Here is a 16243-nt window from a genome sequence, read left to right on the forward strand (position 1 = left end):
ACGACGAAGTAGAGAAAGTATACACTTTAATACTATAATATATACTATACTCTCCCCGAGAAAATATCCGAAAGAAACAACGCCCCACCTTTTCGAAAGTAGTAGCTACTACGTAAACCCAGTTCTGAGTACTTGGCCAACAGCATAAAAACCCACCAACTTCCACTCATACCAGGATCCAACAGCCCCCTCCCCCCCCCCCCCCTTCAGTAAAACGCAATCCCTCCGACCCGCCCACCGCGACCAATAAACCAGGAGAGAGTAAATAAAACAGATTAGAGGTTCTCGTATTCTCATCATGACAGGCTACAGCATATGTGAGCAGATGATATCAAGCATAATTTATAGAAAGTGTCCAGAGCCTTCCCTCGCTTACAACTGGGCAGCCAATGTTTATACAGAAAATTCTAGTCTGTCCCCCGTCTCTATCCCTGGACACATCTTCTACAGAACTGGACTCATCCATTTCCATAGCAACAATGCATAATGTAACCAAATTGTTGTGACCAGTCAATTACCCCCCCTCCCCGACATCAAACCCCTACCCCTTCTCCCCCTCTCAACACACATTAGCCTCCTTAGACAAAACAACAACCAACCCCAGATTTTTTCAAATCCATCACAATACAATGCTATTCATGACAAGGAGTGGGTTCAAACCCAGACTACACACACATTAAATACATTAACAAGTAGAGATGTAGACAAGTAGACAAGATATCACAACAGCACAGCTAAGTTCCCCTTTCAGACCATATAGATCCATAGTGCAGATAAAGTAGAGTTTCACATGTTTCTTGACCTCGGCATATGAAGAGATAGTGTCGTCAGGACTATGCCCAGCCGATTTAACTTTCCCTAATGTTAGTCAGGTACCCATTAGAGCTGGGTGGACATTGGGACATCCTACAGTCACAAGTCCGAACTGAGATCCAAACTTGAGACCTTTGGGCTTGCAGTCAAGTGCTCTACCATGTGACCACACTGTCCCACCAACAGCATAGGTTCAACAAAAAAGGACGCATTGAGGTTGATTTAAAAGTACACATGGTGGCCACTCAAAAACTAACCCAAATCACAATTAACAACCCTAGTTAATTTAATAAGATTGTAAATAAACACCATGTTGATAAAAAAATGTGCTTTAATGTGACTGTCGACAGTGGCAATGTATACAACAAACAACATCAGGTTAGAATTGAACATCTCTGTACATACATGTACATACATTCAACAATATCTAAGCTCCAGTCCTGACCTCATAGCAAAAACAAGAACTCAGTGACTAGCTGTGTCATCGTTTCATAACAATAACTTCCATTTCACTTTTTTCAGCAAAGATATATCTCAGTATACTAACTGTTAATATTTATAAAACAAAATTTTAAAAAATGTAGGCCATCAACTGATTTAAAAATCATATGATATTGGTTCCTTAACCTTTGAGGCTTTTCATAATTAACTAAAAATATAGATAAAAGATATTCATATTCAGAAGAAATAATTTTAAAATAAAAATATAAAGAACCACCTCCAAGTAAAAGTTTCTAGGTAGAACAACGATGAGCTTTAGTTTAAAAGATGAGATATCCAATTAAAAAAAACTTAATAATCAACACAGCAATCCATTTGTTAATGATCTTCTAAAAAATTAAAAGTATCTTCATCCAAAAGATGGATAAGTCAGAGATAAAAGTTTTACTGTAAGAATTCAAACTCCAGCAACCAGACATTCTTACAAAACTCTATGACTGTATCAACAGTCACTGTATCATGAACAAAAGTTTTAAAGCTTCACCTATTTTTTCTTTTGTTTTTTTTCTGTCTCACTGTCTGAGGAATCTGATGATGAGTCACTGGAGGAGGATGAATCTGACGAGGATGATGAAGACGACGAGGAAGAAGAAGACGATGATGATGATGACGAGGATGAGTCTGACTGCTCGGAATCTGAACTGGAATCTTCTGTTGACCCAGAATCTCCATCAGAACTGTGGAAACAATTTTTTAAAATAAATTTCACATCCAGTTGAATGTTTATTATCAAATAATGAATGGCACCCAGTATTTATTTCTAAGCAGTGTAGTGTTACTAACAAGGGAAATAATTCAATGAAAATCCTGAACAATTTTTAAGCTACCATCAGGTTATCTAACTTAGCTGATTTCATTCACTTAGCTCAATATTTCTGATATAAATAACTGATCAGTTAAATTTTCTTTTAATTCAAAGGTATGAAATTCCAACAGAATAAACTAGACTTGTATATACAAAAAACAAGCTATGACAGTACCACAGGGTAGAAGATAGACTTTTAAAGACAAGAAATAAAATGTACTTGCCTTTTCTTTCTCTTTTTTACATGCTGATGCCCCTTTTGAGACAAAGCCTGAGTTTTGCTTCTGGTAAAAATTAAAGTAAAACAATACTTAAAAATACACTATGCACGTTCCAATATTATGTAAATAATGCTATACAAATTGTTACATGTCACCATTCAATAATAAAGTAGAAAGTATATCCAATTATCATTTTAAAATTTCTCTTAATAAAAAAATACTATATAGGCCTTGAGTCCACGCAACTCTGATGGGTACTTAACTCACGTTAGGGAAAGTAAAGGCAGCTGGGCATAGTGCTGACCACACTATCTCTTCATATGCCAAGGTCACAGAAACAAGTGAACTCTACTTCAGGTTTGAAAGGGGACCTTTAAGACTTTAAAATATAGGCCTAATTACTAATCATTTTCCCCAGGACCCAGTATCATTCACATTAACAGTAAAACAACATATTCACAAACTGAAAAACAACATAAGCTGTTAGTATCATTTAAACCAACAGTAAAACATATAACATATTCACTCACTGAAAACATCAGCTGTCAACACCTTTTAAATCAACAGTAAAACATTCAATATTCATTCATTGAATTAAAGCATGGCATTAGCTGTTGGCAATAAAAAAAATAAAACAGCACAGAAAAATTAGACTCACAATGTTTCAAGTTTAGCCTTCTCCTCATCCATTTTTATCTTTTTTTGCATGAGGCGGGTCCTTGAATCCCTCTCAACATATTTCCTTTTGCCTGTACACTGATAGGTGAAGTGACCTTTCTGTAGACACTTCTGGCATTTGTAATCTTCTTGCTTCACCAGGCTAGGATACAGATATCAACAACAGTGAGAACTTCTGAATTACAAATGTACTAAACACAGGTCAGGTAACATCATAGATCTTTATGCACAGCGAGTTCCAAAATTATTTTTTTAAAAAGAAAATTATGTTTATCTTTAAATAGAACAACATTACTAGGACCTTAAAAATGCAAAGCAATATATTTATCATTCATCTTATCTCATAAATGTATGCCGTGAACATTTCTAATCTAGAAAGTAATAGTTAAAAAATAAGCTGATTAAGTAAAAAAAAACAAAAAAAAGATCTAAAACTTAATTTTAACCATGAACTTAATAAATCAAAGTTTAAAAAATATCAACAAAGAAGGAAGGGAGATTAACTAGACAAACTCTTTTATGGTTCATATTTTTATATCCATCTCAAGAAAAAACAATATACACTATGTAACAAACATATGTAGAGAAAAACAATAAAGACCAAAACACTGCAGATCAACTTCCAACCTCAGCTGTCACCAGAGATAGAAGTGTGTTTTAAAATATCCCTTAAGAGTCCCAGCAAGAGGAAAAACAAACACAGGGGGGAAGGAAAAATAAACTAAGCCCTGGCTCCCAGTCAGTCAGTGGAAGCCTTCCTAAAATCAGAAAATCAATACTTAATTACCTGTTCCTAAACTCAATAAATTACCCGGCGTCTCCTCGCTGATCGAAAAATGGTTAAGTATTACCTCAAAACTATAAAGTGTTTTTAATACTAGGTTAAGACCATTTTTACAAGCTTTTATTTAACTCACTTCCTCTGTCGTCAGTCCAGACGGAAACGCAGGAGTGAAAATTCGGACAGTTCTACTTGACCGATACGATTCACATTTGGCACGTGGGTCAAGACATGAAGACAATGCAATCTGAAACTAAATTTGACTTAATTGGATGCCTAATTAATTTTTTATGAATTAATAAAAATTTGGACCGAATTAGTAGGCATGTCTAGCCAACCACACCACACGCGTCATCACCTTCAATAGCTGCGCCATCACGTAATGGCTGCGTTCAAAAACCATTGCGCGCCTACTGAACGTGATGTTCAGTAGGCGCGCAATGGTTTTTAGTCATGTAACTCTATTGTAAATAAAACATGTAAAGTACTGAAAAAAAAATTCATAAAAAACGTTTTAATAACAAGCTTTTATGTAATGATGCACTAAAAAGTAGAAAATAAATTATAGACTACTATTTAAATAACTATAAAGAAAAGCGTGGGTGTCTTCCTTAACATTAGTAAAGGTATCCAATAGATACTAAAGTGACCCACGCTTTTCTTTATAGTTATTTAAATAGTAGTCTATAATTTATTTTCTACTTTTTAGTGCATCATTACATAAAAGCTTGTTATTAAAACGTTTTTTATGAATTTTTTTTAAAAATAGTGCTATTTTGCTATTTTAGTTGACAAAAAATATTCTGTTTATTTTTTTTTTGTCAACACGGCAAACACCCAAGATTAAATGGCGTATTAGTTTTTAGCAGAGATTAAATATATTATTCTTATGATGGTACTTCTTCTTCAGGGTTTCGTCCAGACACTTTCCACCAGAAGGGGGGGTGGGGGGAAGGGGGAAACGACACTTGATACTTTACTTTTGGGGGGGGGGGGGGGCAACGGACACTGCTTAAAGTATGTTTTGCATATAAAAATCTTATGGGGGGGGGGGGGGAATCTTGACATGCAATGAGATGCAAAATTTAATATATTTACATAGAGCCCTAATATTAGTAATAAAATAGTAATAAAATATTAGAATATATATTAATATAATTACAATAATGCTGAAATGAATGTATCGTGCTAGCATACCCATCGCACACCATACAGTGATCTCAGGAGAAAAGAAATTTAAGGGTACTCATGATAACTTTCAAAAGTTAACAATGATGTATTTTTAGATGCAGGACTTAATTTTCTGCAGGGCGATCACTGGTCACTAACATGTGGTTCTACATACCAGCACAACAAACCATTCTATAATGGTTTCATTTCCATTACCTGATTACAAATTGTGTTATGTTAGATGTGTTACCTTGTTACCTAAAACTGAGTTATTTAAGCTCTAGAGCTATAATAGATCTTAGATGTTGGGGCACTGGTTTGTCCACACTCCCACCCAGACGCCCATGGGCATGTCATATGAATGCCTTGAGTGTACATTGATCACTTTTAATGATAATGAGGTAAAACACAACTCTGCAATTGCCCATGTGTCAGAGGCGTCGCAGTTAGCTCTCATGACCACAGGGGCACCGGGTACTTTCCCTGGTTTGGTTTAAGTATTGAATGTAGTGGCTCACTGTGTCCATTTTGTAGGGTGCTTTATAAAAATAATGTAGGCACCACAGTGCTCACACTGGGAGCCCGAGTACTCCATATTTATACATTTTAGACACAAAATAGAACATGCAAGGAAAAATGAAAATGGACAGAACTAGAAAATCTTGGAGGAGGAGTGTAGAGTAGAAGAAGCAATGGCTGCAGGATGGATAAAAATTGACAAGAGTCACCCAGAATTAAGATCAAAGGCCTTAAGGTTAGGCTGGTCCTCTCAAGACTAGGCCTAACCACTATGATACACTAGCCACTAGGCCTAACTAGCTAGGGCTTGGCCCAATCCTCTCACTGGTTAAGTAGAGTAAAGTTCCCTTTCAATTTCAAACCTGATGGTCTACAGGGCAGCAAGTGAAGTAGAGTTCACTTGTTTCTGTGACCTCGGCATATGAAGGGATAATGTGGTCAGCACTATGCCTAACTGCCTTTACTTTCCCTAACGTGAGTTAGGTACCCATTAGAGTTGGGTGGACTCAGGGACGGTCTACTGCCTTGAACACAGATTTGAACTCGAGACTAACAGGTTAGCAGTCCAGCTCTCTACCGCTAGGCCACTCTGACGCATCTAAATCTAAATTTAAAATAGATTTTAGAGGTCTAAATCGAGTCTGAAATCATTACAAATCAATTTTATTTAGATTTACTTGATTTAGATCTGGAATAGATATTGATTCTAGAATTTCTATTTCTAATTTCTAGTCACTAGTCAAGTTTCAGGGTTTCTCTTCATTACTCAAATATTCAATAGGGCCTATGTCAAACTCAAAGCAAAGACTTTCAATTTACTTTAACTTTAAAAGACTTTAAACTTTAAGACTAAGAGGAAGGATCTAGGGCATTCTAGGGTAAAACTCCATTTTAGGGTATTTTATTCGCAGCTTCACGTCCACCTCCGGTTGAGTGTATTTTATTATAAACACAACCAAAACACACAAAAACGCTAGGAAAAGACTCAAGATTAGAGCTTAATCATCTAATTATTATTTTTTTGAAGTGACTACGCATCTCGCAAAGCGTGGCCCCTAAAGAATATACTACGCGTCTCGCAGGCTTGATTTGCCATCTTGTAATTGAAAAAGCTTACTTTTAACTTTCTATCACATCCGCTGTGGTTGAGTCAACTGTGTGCCAGCTGTAGTGTGAAGTTCAGAGCCCCGGAGTCCAGAGTTCGAACCCGGGGTTAGCTCGGCCGTTACTAGTTTTTTTTTTCTTTTCATATTGAAAATATGACGTAGACTATGATTCTTTTTTTTTTAAATAAAATTTCCAAACATCGTCACTGTCGTGATTGCATGCTAGATCGCTAGGCCTAAAGGTTAAAGGACAGTTTGATTTAGCTAGGTTGCTGCTAGATCTAGGACTATCATCTGACCCATCTGACCTCACAAGCTTTCCTTGACAATACACTGTACTGTTTTTTTTAATAAGTACTAGATTCTTAGGTGTTGAAATAATATAGAGATCTAAATACACTTAAACACGATCTAGATCTATGTCAACATTAAATTGTTACCACGAAAAAAAATCGGGCAGTCATGATATCTGTTTTTTTAGATCGCGTGCCACCTAGGGTAAAGATTAAGCGTAACGCGGAGCGAACTGCGCAACGGCGGCCTTACGCGTAACGCGGAGCAAAACGCGCAAATGCTGCCTTATTTTTTTTATAAATGTGAGTTTTAGGCCTAATTAGAAAAGGTATAAAAACACATAAAAAGAATTAGGCATTAGGACAGTTCAAATTAAATAGCAGTTTGGGTTGTGTTTATAATAAAATAGGTAATCTATCGTTTTAGCGTAATCAATTCGGTCGTCACTAGTAATGTAGGGATAAGGTAACTAATAAATATGGCTTAAATGTGAAAATATTTTTGCATATTCTACTAAAATACTAAAGATAATTGAATATTAAACCATATTTAAGGGTTAAATCAATAAAAATGTCATGAAATTAAGGTTTAACAACGATATTCCAGATACTAAATTTGCTATTAAAAACAGCGGCCATCTTTAGAAAATATTATTTTGAGTCATTTCCCTTTAATTTCTATTTGTATGGAAATGTATTGATGTTTGCTATTAAATACGTTTGTCTTGTGTTTAAATACAAAGCATGCGTTTTTTATTTAAATTCTGCCCTTTAAACAATTTAAACTTTGATTGACTGACTATAAACATCAGTTCTAGAATTATTATTATTATAGATTATGAGATGCAATTTTTATACATTAAGAAACTCCCTATTTTTATATAGCTACCACTACATATCCAATGTTTATTTAAATATTAGTTTGAGTTAATTGTTATTGTTTGTGTTATTGTTTGTTTGCTATTGTCATTTCATATTTTCATGCTTTTTTCCTTTAATTAGTGATTTAATCATAAATGACGTCACGTTTTTTGACATCTCTTCACCTTAACCCCCTCCCCCCCCCCCCCCCCCCCCCCCCATTTTCGCCGTCACGAAATAGATTTTCTAGTAGTAATGTCGAAAATTACCTTTTTGCCCTGCCTGTTATTACTGTTAAAAAGACAAGCCATAATTCGAACGAAAAAGAATTGTTTCAGCATTTTTGTATTAGGCCAAATACATAACGTTTCACGTTTCTTAACCCTCCCCTTTCCCGCGTAAAACGTCGTCTCAAAACCAGTTACTCCACCCCTTAAGTGCGTGATGTCATTTATGGTAGATGTCAAGTCCTAACCTCCAATACACATTTTGAACAACCTTTGTTGTCAAAATGTTGATACCAAATATCCAAAATGAGAAATATGGGGTTGTCCATAAACGATGTCACATATGCTATTCTAATGTGACGTCAATTTACGTAGGACTGCAATTTATGACCTATAATGAAGGGGTGATCGGGGGAGGGGGGGATGAGTGACGTCAATTATGGAAGACTTCTATAAAGCTGTGCTCAATGAAAATGAGGAACATAAAGCATTTGATTTCATGCATATTGTTACGTACCCCCTTCTCTAATCCTTTCGAACTAGTCAGGGGATCGTAAACAGGAAGAAGAAAAATAAAAATAAATAAATGCCAGCTTCAGTAATCTCTATTTATTCGCCACAAAATACAACATCTAACATTAACCCGCCACCACATGGAACACAATAGGAAAAATACACAACTATCTACAACTAAAGTCCTTAATTTGACTAATCTACTTGTCCCTAACTGTCAAGCCTAGCCTAAGTCTAAAACATGTCGTGGCTTTCCACTAGCTCACAGAGACGACCCGTGTCTGTCTCCCCTAAACCTAGCTATCCGAGACGTCCCGAGTGTCTGTGTCTACCCTCCTAAAGTACTCGTCCCCCCGTTCGTCACCGTGGGAACAACTTTAATTACAGCCTGACCCTAGGTCAGGTCAGGACATGACCGTCCACTGGGCCCTGTCCGATCTGGAAGGTTTTCCCAGCCGTAAATCACGAGTTCTTGGCCACGTCGTTAATAGCTAGGACCCCAAGACACCAGGTAAGCCCCGCCCACATGCGTGGAATCGGATCCGTGGTGGCCATCAAGACCCCCAGTCTCTCACGGCCTATGCTGGCCAGTGCATTAACATGCCTAAGCATTTCATTTTAATTACCTGGCCCTCCTCGATGGGACCAAACCCAGGTAAAGATCGCTTGGGTTCGTAACAATACCTTTGCTCACAACGAATGATCATAACTTTGATAACTATTGCAAGCCTAAGCGGTGTTAAACAACCTCAGCACACCATCCCCGCCAAAAAGGGCATGCCACTAAAAATGCCTACCGACGAAAATAGGCCGCACTACATTGACTCCGAATGAAATAACTTCTGACAATAAGGCTCAAACCAACTAGCTTCTGGCAACCATATTCGACAAGAATCCAAGACAATTATTGGCTTGCAGGTAAAATTGGACAAAACAGCAAGTTTCGCGACATGGGGGCATAACAAAAGATCAGCCCTTAATACGACAGCAGCTAATGTAAAAAGCCAGGGCTCAGTATAGGCTTGAGTTTAATATAGAAATAGTGTTAGCAATGGACGGTGCATTAGGAATACGGCAGTCGGCTAAACGCCCGAGTCTGACGATGTCTGAACATCTAGTTTGTCTTTTATAAAGTGCGGAGCACCTTTAAGAGCTGAGCTTGGCCCCTGTTGACACCACCACTAGCGCCGCTTATGTCCACATATCAATCACAAGTTTTGCGTGGAGCTTAATGGGCAGACGAAGTGTATAGGTGGGACCGGGAGCCTAAATGCATTTACCGAAGCCGCTGTGTCACGGGCATTTTAGAGCCGAACGTCTCAGGGCAGCATGTTGCAGAAATTAAAAGCACGTGAATTTGTGTATTAGAGGGAGCACAGCATGCCACTGTAATAAATTAAACACCAATATAATATACCGTACTAAAGTCATTTAGATCTATTCGTCAGACTAAACGTCGCTAAAGTCTCAACGCAATAGTGCCTGTTTTGACTTTTTTTTTAATTACGTGGTATCTCTTTCTTTAACATTAGCCTAATGACAAATGACGTCACGCGCGCCGCGAACTTGGTGACGTTGTGCTAAGTGGGGGATGAAACGGCGGGGTTGAGAAAAATGACGTATTTCTTTTTTTTTTAACAGACGAATAACTGATAGATTCTAATTTTCCTACGAACTATAGGTTGATCTAGGTTTTTTTTTCTATAGGGAGATATCACTATATATTGGGTGTTTTTTGTTTTTGTAATAATGGATGGTGGGGATGGGTAAACATCGACTATTGAACAAATAAAAAAACTGATGAAAGCAGAAGGCAAAGAAAAAAACCCATGTGGTATTCAGATGTAACTAATTAAAATTTAAAACTATTTTTATAAACACAATAATCTTAATTCAGAAAAAGTGTAGGCCTAAGACTAATGTCTACAGACAAAATAAACAAATAGGCTTAAATGGATCACCCATAAACAGTGCCAGCGCCAGGTTATTTAGTTAATAAAAGCGCCCCCCATCTGCAATTTTTTTCATGCCCCCGTATTACCAGAGGCGTAGTGACCCTTCCCGGCGCCCGGGGACAAGCTTTTGATTTGCACCCCCCCCCCCTCAAACTTTTAATTTGTTTTCCAACCCATTTTGGCGCCCGTCCCCCCCCCCCCCCCCCCGCCTACGGACAGCGCCCTAGGCGACAACCTAGTTCGCCTTATAGGTAGCGCCGGTCCTGTCCATAAATGACGTCATACTTTTCCCGATGAATTCCCTTTCCCCCAATCGTCACTAAAAGCAAGATGATGATTTAATATCATATCGCAGTTCTACTATACCCGAACGCGTAATCACAATTTCTAACGAAAACGAATATATTCTTCATCATTTTAAAAAGAATTATTTTACCCCCTCCCATATTTTGAGTCCAACGTCATTTATGAAGAATATGGACGATCTAATAATTGACAAGTTCATCAGTACAAAAGGGTTTAATAAATGATGGACCTCCCAAAAGTTTTTGAGATCTTGGATGTACATACATACATAGCCTTCATTTCAATTGAAATTAAAGATAAGAAGATGGCCCTCTGTCCTACTTATATTAAACAAGACAACTATGTGTATTAAACAACAAAGTCAACACAATATACATACGAATAGACATTTGTATCAAGGGAAACTACTCTAAATTTTATTTGGAAAGATGGCCGCTGTTTTTATCTACTAATATTTATCTCAAACACCTAGTTTAAAGTTAGTTCCATGATATTTTAAATTGTTTTGGTCACTGATTGTTATTTTTAATGAAGTATCTGTTATATTTTGTAAAATTTGACTTAAATATACTTATTTAAACAAATATATTCATAAGTTACCTCTCCCGCACATTACTACTGCAGCCGAATTGATTACGCTAAAACGATAGATTACCATAAAATATGCTCAACTGGAGGTGAATGTGAAGCGGGGAATAATTAAAATACGCTAAAATGGAGTTATACCAGGATCTAGGATTTTCTAGGTCTTTAGTTTAGGAGTTTAGCCTAGTAAATAAACAAATTTTTAAGTTCATAATTTACAAGATTGGGATGTCTATAAGATCTAGATAGATATTGAAATTAAAAAGGGAGGTGAGAGTAAAGCTAAGTGAAATACTGAGTCAGTGGGTGCTGCTGAGTACTGCAGTTCAGTTGTTTGTTAAAAAAAAAAGAAATTTGAGAAGGTGCCAAGCCAAGGTCTTCAATTTTCAATATTGCTTCTTTTTAGACTAGACAATTAATCTAGATCTAGAATCTAGAACTAAAATATATATTTTTAAACTTACTTTTTATTCTGTTTATTTTCAAACGGCAATCGCATCGGAAAACTAGCCATGATAATTTAATTAGTTTATTTTATAACGTTTACATTAGCCAGCTGTTTATTTTAGTAAATTAATAATAGGATTTTCATTTCCGGCTTAGATCTTATAAAAATAGGAATAAAAACCTCACACATTTTTGGAGCAGTTAAAATCTAACAAAACAATAACAAAATAAGGTAGATTTTAGGATCTACTACTACCCATTGGCCCATTGTTAAACTAAGAAAGTAATTATATTTTAAACAATTAGGCCTAAATCGTCATAAATAAAGCTACACGTCGTAGATATTACATGTCTGAATTTAATCTATAATATTTAAATGTTTATCATGAATCAGAATAGGGCCTAATAATGGTATTTTTTGTAATTAGTATTTTTTGTGTGCAAACGATTATATAAAAACAAAATAAAAACATCAAATTACCAACCCAAACATATAAGTATGGCTTTTTATTTATGTATATTAATTAGGCCAATGGCCTGTAGCAAACAAAAATATCGGAGCATACATGATAAAATAAAGGGAATTAAGAAGCACCTACAAATTATAACAAAAAAAGGTGCTAGCTTCCCTTTTATAAAATGTCCATAACTAGAAGTAAACGACTCAAACGAGAAAGCCTGATTTATATAATCAACTTCAATTGTCAAATGCAAGAAGGCAAAGGGGTCATCCATAAATGACGTCACACTCGTAGGGGGGAGGGGGGTCCGCAATTTTGTGACGATGTGTGATGAGGGGGAGGGGGGGTCAGATGTTGCGACGTCACATTTTTGCATTATAAAAAAGCAATGTTAGAAAACGAATTTTAGACGTTATTTCGCGTTTTAGATAACTGTTTTAATAAATTGTAATAGTTTAGACAAGATTTTGGAAAAATGTCAATGTTTTAAAAAAATTCAACTGCAATTTTGAGGGGGGTTGTAGGTTGAGGTGTGACGTCATTTTAGGGGGGGGGGTCTGGCTTTTTGTGACGAAGTGTGACGGAGGGGAGGGGGGGGGGGAGGTAAAAATCGTAAAAAAAAGCGTGACGTCTGTAATAGATTGAAATAATTGTGAGGTCAAGGGAACTCACTCTTCTGTATTAGTTATATTTATAATATTGTTATCTTGAGTGATGTCCCTTGTGTACTTCCTCCCGTCCTCTTGGTGTATTACCATCGTGGTAGTTAGACCCATTAAATGTGTTATATACAACCACAGGCTTCTGTCGTCAATCTATTATAACTGGCGACGAAGGATAAACATCTACTAGAAAGAGCACCTACTTACGCAAAAAAGAGGTTTGCTAGAGCTTATTAGCTAATTATTTCTAGAATTATGGCGCTGTATGGCCAAATAAAAGAATTTGATGTGAATGATGAAATCATTCAAGATTACCTAGAGAGGTTAAGCTTTTACCTAGAAGCAAACAACGTGACGATGGAAGCCAAAAAGAGAGCTGTTTTGTTAACAGTCATAGGGCCTCAACAATTTAGGCTACTAAAAGACTTATGCACACCAGCTAGTCTAACTACCAAGAGCTTTAACGAGCTGAGCAAATTGCTAACAGACCACCATGCGCCTACCCCATCAAAGTTTTTATGTCGAGCTAGATTTGACAGTAGGACTCGTCAACCAAACGAGTCAATATCAGAATATGTTGCTGCTTTACGTCATTTAAGTAGATTTTGTGAATTCGGCGATACGCTGTCTGACAGACTATGTGAAAAGTTTGTGACAGGTGTAAACAGCCCTGATATTCAAAGAAAGTTGCTGCTCGAGTCAGATCTAAAATTGGAAAAAGCAATACAACTTGCAAATTCATACCAGCAGTCATCAGATGCGGCGAAATCTCTTACGCCTTCAGGGATCCATGCAGTAAACAGCAGGTTAGTCAATAAACATCAACCCCAACAGAGCATTCCAACTTATGCTAAACACCCTGCTCGTTCAAATCCTAGATCTAAATCTAGTAATAATTATCAAAAATGTCATCGATGCAAGGGTCCCCATGCATCTCATCGGTGCAAGTTCAAGTTAGCAACTTGTTATAAGTGCGGTAAGCAAGGTCACATTGCCAAGGCCTGCTTTGCAAAGTCTTCGTCTGTTGCTAAATCTAGCCAGTCAAGACAGTACCGCAACCAAAAGCAGCACTATGTTAACTCTCACCAAGACTACCTAACCCAACCAATGAACCACTCTACCTGTGAAAATTCTCAAACTGATTCGCAGCCGGATTTCAGCCTGTTCTCTGTGAAATCAATGAGTCATGCTCCCATCAATGTACAAGTTAATATCAACGGTAAGAGCATCAGCTTCCAACTTGACACTGGAGCATCTCTAACAGTCATAACAAAGAAAGAGTTTGACGCTGTCACAGGAGGATCAGTGCCTCTACAGCCGTGTCACAGGTGTCTAACAACATACACTGGTGACAATGTTCCGGTAATAGGAGAGTGTATGGTTCATGTAAGTTATAATGGTCAAAGTGTTAAACTTCCTCTTCTTGTGGTTGAAGGAAATGGACCGCCATTACTAGGTAGGAACTGGTTAAGTGATCTTAAGTTAAATTGGGAGAGTATTTGTTCATTGAAGAATGTAAAAGAATCTAGTCTTACTTCACTAGATAAAGTAATATCTGAAAATAAATGTGTTTTTGGTAATTCAGGTTTACTAAATGATAGAACAGTGAAGTTAAGCATTAAAGATACAAATCCAAGATACTGCAAAGCTAGAGTTCCACCTTATGCAATGAGGAATAAAATTGAAAATGAGCTAAGTAGATTGGAATCTAATGGCATTATAAAGAAGGTAGACTATTCCGATTGGGCGACACCCATTGTGCCAGTGTTAAAGAAGGATGGTTCTATAAGAATTTGTGGAGATTATAAAACTACACTGAATAAGCAAATAGAGCTAGATAGGTACCCTATACCTAACATTGAGGAAATTTCTTTGAATTTGGCAGGAGGAGACAAATTCACTGAATTAGACTTTAGTCATGCTTACACTCAACTAGAACTGCATCCAGATTCAAAAGTCTATACGACAATAAACACACATAAAGGACTCTACCAATATGAAAGACTATGTTTTGGCATATCATCTAGCCCTGGAATTTTCCAAGCTGTCATGGACAGTATTTTTAAGGATATTCCAAATGTTTGTGTGTACTTTGACAATGTGTACATAACTGGTAAGAATGACACTGAACATCTTAAAACACTTGATAAAGTATTGAAAATTGTTGGTGAAAAAGGTTTAAAGATAAACAAAGATAAATGTCAATTCATGCTGACAGAAATTAGTTTTCTTGGTTATATATTGAGCAAACAAGGCATCAGACCTCAACCTGAGAAAACAAAAGCCATTAAAGAAGCACCCAAACCTGAAAATACCCAACAACTAAGAGCTTTTTTGGGCTTGATAAATTACTATGCAAAGTTCATAGGAAATCTGTCTGGTAAACTATCACCACTGTACAAGCTGCTACAGAAAAATGCAACTTGGCACTGGGGTAAACAACAAGATACTGCTTTTAATACAGCAAAAGAGGCTTTGTCTGCTGACACCTTACTAACTCACTATGACCCAGGGAAAAGACTTATATTAACATGTGATGCTTCACCAGATGGTGTAGGAGCAGTCTTGTCCCACATGGATGAGAAGGGTGACAGACCCATTGCTTTTGCCAGTAGATCTTTGAACCAGGCTGAGAAAAATTATTCTCAGTTAGATAGGGAAGGCTTAGGCATCATTTTTGGTGTTAAGAAATTTCATAAGTTTCTGTTTGGTAGGAAGTTCACCATCTTTACAGATCATAAACCATTGCTAGGTTTATTTGGAGAAAACAAAACCCTACCTGAGCATGCCTCACCAAGAATTCAAAGATGGGCTATCACACTAACTGCATACAATTATGAATTGAAATACAAACCTGGATCTGAGAATAGTGCAGATAGTCTTAGTAGATTACCTTTAAAAAACCAAAGCCTGAGCTATGTACCAGAAGATGTATTTGTTCTCTTCACTATCATGGATAACTCCAATATAAATGTGAATGATATTAAAGGAGAAACACAAAAAGATGAGTGCTTAATAAAAGTATATGAGCACTGTATGAATGGTTGGCCTGAAGAGTCTGTGAATGATGACTTAAGGCCATATAAAATAAGAAATAAAAACCTTTGTGAAGATAATATAAAAGATGGAGAAGATGCAGTCCATTATCAGTCAGAGTTGCCTAAACAAAGTACTTGTAACTTAATAAATGATTATGGTGATATGGCAATTTCAAATGTTTTAAAGAGAATACATTAGTAAGAAGGAATGTGATCATCAAACAACTTTGCTAACATCATTAGCACTTACAGAAACTAAAAGGGTAACATCAAAAGAAGAAAAAGATTTTTGCAAGTTAAT

At 36.7% G+C, this 16243-nt stretch overlaps 1 protein-coding gene across 1 annotated transcript; it reads right to left on the minus strand.

Moving 5' to 3' along the window:
• Positions 1-1335: 1335 nt before the first annotated feature.
• LOC131947733 (zinc finger CCHC domain-containing protein 10) lies at positions 1336-11925 on the minus strand. The gene is made up of 4 exons (XM_059309016.1): positions 11799-11925; positions 2999-3160; positions 2344-2403; positions 1336-1991 (listed from the first exon to the last, which is right to left on the minus strand). Exons 1-4 carry the CDS (start codon positions 11846-11848, stop codon positions 1799-1801), a joined length of 465 nt encoding a protein of 154 aa, XP_059164999.1. The 5' UTR covers positions 11849-11925; the 3' UTR covers positions 1336-1798.
• Between the last annotated feature and the right edge of the window lie 4318 nt (positions 11926-16243).

Source organism: Physella acuta, unplaced genomic scaffold (genome assembly GCF_028476545.2).
Source record: "Physella acuta isolate Inbredline_101_S28 unplaced genomic scaffold, ASM2847654v3 ptg000605l, whole genome shotgun sequence".
In the NCBI taxonomy this organism is placed as follows: Eukaryota; Metazoa; Mollusca; class Gastropoda; family Physidae; genus Physella; species Physella acuta.

Excerpts from the sequence above, each read along its gene's own strand:
- LOC131947733 (XM_059309016.1), bottom strand. The coding sequence starts at position 11,848 with ATGGCTAGTTTTCCGATGCGATTGCCGTTTGAAAATAAACAGAATAAA. Across the intron at positions 3,161-11,798 it reads GAAAATAAACAGAATAAAAA|CCTGGTGAAGCAAGAAGATT; the intron begins GTAAGTTTAAAA and ends TCTGTATCCTAG. Across the intron at positions 1,992-2,343 it reads GTAAAAAAGAGAAAGAAAAG|TTCTGATGGAGATTCTGGGT; the intron begins GCAAGTACATTT and ends TTGTTTCCACAG.